The 5,577-nt window shown below is 34.1% G+C and overlaps 1 protein-coding gene across 1 annotated transcript in view; it reads left to right on the top strand.

The window, feature by feature from the left end:
* The window catches only part of LOC107613205 (signal recognition particle subunit SRP68), a 7,339-nt gene that overhangs the window by 517 nt on the left and 1,245 nt on the right, over nucleotides 1-5,577 (top strand). The window contains exons 3-12 of the mRNA XM_016315094.2: nucleotides 1-63; nucleotides 453-563; nucleotides 1,055-1,250; nucleotides 2,256-2,341; nucleotides 2,473-2,668; nucleotides 3,105-3,216; nucleotides 3,496-3,623; nucleotides 3,755-3,961; nucleotides 4,095-4,204; nucleotides 5,134-5,263. Of these exons, the coding sequence (XP_016170580.1) occupies nucleotides 1-63; nucleotides 453-563; nucleotides 1,055-1,250; nucleotides 2,256-2,341; nucleotides 2,473-2,668; nucleotides 3,105-3,216; nucleotides 3,496-3,623; nucleotides 3,755-3,961; nucleotides 4,095-4,204; nucleotides 5,134-5,263 (1,339 nt within the window). The remainder of the gene's footprint in view (nucleotides 64-452; nucleotides 564-1,054; nucleotides 1,251-2,255; nucleotides 2,342-2,472; nucleotides 2,669-3,104; nucleotides 3,217-3,495; nucleotides 3,624-3,754; nucleotides 3,962-4,094; nucleotides 4,205-5,133; nucleotides 5,264-5,577) is intronic.

Raw genomic sequence — 5,577 nt, 5'->3', positions numbered from 1 at the left:
GCAGCTCTTGAAATCGGCACAAATGCAGCACGGTTTGCGGCATGGAGATTACACTCGATATCGGTATGTGTCTTTGAGATTGAATTTGGTTTTTCCTGAGATAGTTGAGTAGCTGAATTGTGACAGTGACAGTGAAAATCGCCAAATTTGGTGTCAATATATTTATGGAATTTCTTTTGTACCCTTGTTTTTATGAGGGTACCAGTACTTTGCGCTGAGATTTAATCACGAGTTCTGACGCTGAGATTTAATCACGAGTTCTGAAATAACTAAAATGTTGAAATTCCCATATTCTGGCTATTGTCTGACCTCAACAGCAATGATTTTAGCGTTACCATTATACTTCCTTGATCAATCATACGGAAAGTTCATTCAAGCCATTTGATTTAATATGATGAATTATAAATTGGTAATTGATGTTTTTTTTTTTTAATTTCCCCTTAATGTTGTAGGAGGTATTGCACAGCTCGTTTGAGGAGGTTATATAAATCATTGAAGTTTACTCATGGTCGAGGCAAATATTCAAAAAGAAACATAACCGAGAGTACCGTCACTGACGTAAGGTATACTTTATTTTACTGTATCTTCTTCATTGGCATGAGCTCTGCGGAACATTATAATTAGTTTACATTGAGTGTTATAAAAGCGAGAGTATGAGAAACTTAAGGACCTGTTGCATGTTAGGCTTTAGAATCTTCCTCTATCAAATTATTTCTGGTTTATCTTGATAGTATTTGTTTCTTCTAGCCTCCTGGATTATCTTAAAGATATTGACGATGATGCTTATTGTTATCTCAACTAAAACTCTTGCGCCATTGCTCTTGAACCACTTTTAGATATCTAAGTGCGTCAGTTAATATTAGTGTTTCTCAGACTTAACCCTAAATCCATCCTTGTGAACACCTTCATTTAAACGTTGATTTCATTTTTCTGGTGATGTTTGAGAAAAACGGATTAAGAGACATTTAATCATTCTGTCTCCCTTTTTTTTAAATGAAATTATCTATTCATGGGCAGCATGGTTAACATTGAAAGATATATTGTCAAAATTCAGGTTTCTTCATGTGCTTCTATATTCGGCAGAGAGAGCTTGGAGTCATGCCATGGAGAAAAGACAGCTTCCAGATGGCCCAAATGCACGTCAACGTATCTATTTGATTGGCAGGCTACGGAAAGCTGTAAAATGGGCTACTTTGTTTTCAAAATTATGTGCCATCAAGGCAGATTCAAGAACATCTCTTGAAGCTGAGGTCTGGATTTCTGCCAGTTATTTCAGAAAAAAAAATTATGTGTAGTGATGGTTGTTATCTTCTTCTGATTTAGTTGTGATATCAGATACTTCATCTTTATTTTGTTTCGTATGTTTACTCTTCCAATTAGCTTAGCTTTTCAAATGCCTGTTTATTTATTTATTTTAAAGTTTCATTCATATATGTTTGTGTTTCTTATAAGGCTCATATGTTTCATTCAATCTACATAGGTATTGTAATAATAGAAATAGAACAAAGATTTGCATGAATCCACAAGAACTAAACAAGCCATGATTCATGTTATGATCTTGAACATTTTGTTAAGTTTTGGTTTCATCCTCATATATAAATGTTCAAGTAGAATCTTTGTATTGTTATCTTATATAAGTTTTTGTCCAGTGGAGTGCTTTAACCAAGACAGTATATGTCATGAAAATTATTCGAAATAAACAACATTTTATTGCATTGAATGAATAAGACTAAATTTAAAAAGATACTGCATTATTTTGGAATTGATAAGAAACTTGATAGTTTTTCCTTTAACTGTGTTCAAGTTCATTAGTTCTGCACTTATTCAAGGATCGTGCACCAAATTTGGTGTTAATTTGGAAGTATTAGAATTAATCTTAAATTGAAACTTAATGGAGAGGAGACTGAAACTTCGCCCCAGATTTAGGTACTAAAGTATATGTTACTTTTATTCATCATCATCATCAACAACAACAGCAACAACAACAAAGCCTAAAATATATTTTACTTTTATTCATCAAACTATCTAAGTTATCTTGATTGCTGGGTCCAACTTCCAAGATAACCTGTACATTCTATTATGTTCCTGCTCAATGATTATGTTTTTCAACTTATTAACAATGATTGTGAGTCTTAGTGTTGTCAAAATGCAAATCATTTGATGGTTCTACTTTTTGTGTTTTTTGGGTAAATGCTGCTTCCTTTTTGTTGATGAAGAATGAAAGTTCTTTATCTTTTCTGTTTATTGAATTTCAGGCCTATTCATCCTATATGAAGGGTAATTTGTTGTTTGAACAAGATCAGAACTGGGATGTGGCTTTAATGAGCTTCAAAAGTGCCAGGTACCTCTACTTGTCTCCTTGTTTGCTGCCTCAGAAAGAAGATGAAATAACTGTCCGTTATTAAAAAATGTATGCCCTTTTTGTGACACTTGTTTTGTCTCTTAAATTAATTTTTTTTCCTTATTTGACAGGGCTGTATATGAGGAATTAGGGAAATATGGAGATTTGGATAATCAAGTTTTGTGCCGTGAGCGAGTTGAGGAACTGGAACCTAGTATACGATATTGCCTTCATAAAGTTGGCCAGTCAAATTTACAGACCTCTGAACTTTTGAACATTGGTGACATGGAAGGTCCTGCATTAGACCTTTTTAAAGCAAAGTTGGAGGTTGGTTTGGATGTATTTTTATACATATCAATGGAGAAAAAAAGTGGAAAGAAATATAGCTACACCATTGACCACCTACAAATCATGAATAGTAACAGGCTGATTTGCAAGATATGCATATTAGTCTTTATTTGTGATATTAAGTGTGAACTAGCTTTCTTGAATAACATTAGGAACTTCCACCATCTTAATTTTTCTTAGAAACTCAATTCCTTTCATTCTGGTTGAATCCTACCAAGGATCATTATGTAGAAGTTTATGTCAATATATGATGCATACTGATCACTGTTGCTTTTTTTTTTTTGGTTATGATACAAATTCTATTTTCATTCTAGAGTCTTAATGAGCTATATTATTTAAAGCAATAACATAACAAGCATCTTTGCAAACACTTCCTATGATATTGAAGAAAAAGTATGATTATTGTTTGTTGCAGGCTGTTATGGCAGAAGCAAGATCACAGCAGGCTGCTTCCATGACAGAGCTCAATTGGCTTGGCCATAGGTTTCCAGTATCAAATGCAAAAACAAGGGTTGCCATTTTAAAAGGTTATAATAATCTCATTTTAAAAGCGACATATGTGAATCTCTGCACTCCTTTATCTCTTTGGGTATGTTTGGTTGGGAGGTGAAATGGGGTGGAATATTTATTGATGAACTTCATGTGGATTTTTATGGATTTTGTGAAAATGATTCAAGCAAGAATTCTTTTGTGAATTTTCTTTATGGATTTTGTTATGTGCTTTAACATATGGTAGCTTTTCTCTGGTTCATTCTCCATAGTTCATTCTTTACTGAGTAAATTTACTCTTTGGTTAATTTTCTCAGCTCAAGAGCTCGAGAAGGATTTACATGGTTCATCGGCAGACTCAACTCCATCAGACAAGAAACTTGTTATTTTTGACAAAATATTTTCTGCGTATCACGAAGCCAGAGGTTATATTCGAGCTGATTTGGTATGGGAAATTACTTGATATTCTTACCGTTAATTATAGATAAGGTCTTCTCTTAGCCTTGTTGCAGGGGTGGAAACTGGTCCACCCCTGGGGTGATAGTTTATCTATTTCTAATATTTTATACGTTTTAGGCCACTGCAGGAAATGCAGAAAACGTGAAGGATGATTTGCATGGTCTTGACAAGGCTGTCAGTGCCATGTTGGGAGAAAGAACTATTGAGCGCAACCTTCTGTTGGTTAAGGTTGCAAAAAGTAAACTTGCTAGGCGTCGTGATGATAAAAATGATAAAGTCACCAAACCTGAAGAGCTTGTTCGTTTATATGATCTCTTGCTACAGGTTGATATCCATGATTTTTCAAGAACATTTGTATCAAATTATCACATTTTCTCTTGTTTAAAAAATATGTTTTCTGCTGTATTTTCATGTTATGCTCCTCAGATGAATGACAATGTTTGTGTGTGTTTGGCAGAATACAGCCGATCTTTCCGATTTAGTCAGTTCAGGAAGGGATAAAAAGCCAGAAGAAGTGAGCTTTGCTGATGAGTGTGCATGCAAAACCTTGGCTTTTAGAGCAGAAAGGTCTGATTCCTTGGAGCAATTATTTTAACTTGTTATTGAAAGACCTCTTGTAAATTTGGTTTTGACTAAACTTGAAAATTTTGCTGCAACAAAAAATTTTACAACTTATAATCATTAGTTTGATTGCCGAGTGTGGTAAATTTCGGTGACATTGAATGATTATTGATTAGAGGAATGTTAGAGGGCCAATAGAATTTATTGTTTTTGGCCCGCAGTTAGCCAACAATGTTTGAAAGTGTGGGCTAAAACTATGTTGTTGGGTTGATAGACTAAAGGAATTAGGTTGATAGCTAAAAGTGATGGTCAAAAATAATAAATTATGTTGGTCAATGAGCTTTTCTTTATTGATTATTTAATAGTGAGTCCTTGTAACCTTCATTAATCACGACAAATATTCTCTAGCTTGACCCTAGGTCAAGATTGAACTTTCTTCTCCTTACGCTCTTTGTGTACCTAATTAGATAATAGCTTTTGTGTTCTGTTTTCACTGTTTTCTGAAAACTTGCTTTGACTTTCAAATACACATTGACCCGAACTCTTAGGCTTCAACAGAACCCCTATTTACCTTTCCCATTTATGGAAAATTTTCTATTGATGTAAGCATTTGGATATATTTCCCCATACTATTTTGCCAAGAATTGCAGCAAAGTTTTTTTCTTTTTCGAGTCATTGAACGGGTTTGGGATTTGACTGCAATGTAAAGCAATATTTAGTTTCTTCTTTGTCTTTCTTGTTTGTTTGGGATTTCTCTCCTATTGAGGGCCATGGGAGAGATTAGGGAGATAGGGAATTGGAAATTATTGTTTGCTGGTAAAGCTAAATGTGTATCTGGCTTGTTGACAACAATCATGCTTTATCTAAATATATTGTTGGGTCTTTAAAGGATGGTATTTCCAGAACTAAGTTACATGCCTTCAACTTATGTGCAGGTGCTTTTATGTGGCAAAGTCATACAGTGTGGCTGGAAAGAGGGCTGAAGCCTATGCTTTGTATCATCATGTTCGCAACTTAGCAGAGGATGCCTTAAGAAAGTTTAAATCGTTAAACGGTGACTATAAGGTAATATTACCCTATCACTTTTTCAGGGAAAATCACACCTCATTTCCCGTGAGTTCAAATATATACACTTTTGGCCCTAAAGATTAGAAGATGCTGGAATTGTTGATAATCTAGTTCAAACTAATTTGAGATTCCATCTGCTGTGCATCCAATACTTTATTTTTTTTTCTGTTCAATACAATCAGAATCTGGTGTGTATGCTTTTGAAACTTTTGTAGGATTTAGTTTTGGTGCATTTACGCTATTTTAAAACATGAATAATTAAAGCATCGTGTTTGGTTGCCTATAATTTTAGATTCATCTTTAAAATTCAC

Source organism: Arachis ipaensis, chromosome B08 (genome assembly GCF_000816755.2).
Source record: "Arachis ipaensis cultivar K30076 chromosome B08, Araip1.1, whole genome shotgun sequence".
Taxonomy (NCBI): Eukaryota; Viridiplantae; Streptophyta; class Magnoliopsida; order Fabales; family Fabaceae; genus Arachis; species Arachis ipaensis.
Note: the sequence above shows the minus strand (reverse complement) of the source record. Positions and strands in the feature narration are given on the sequence as shown.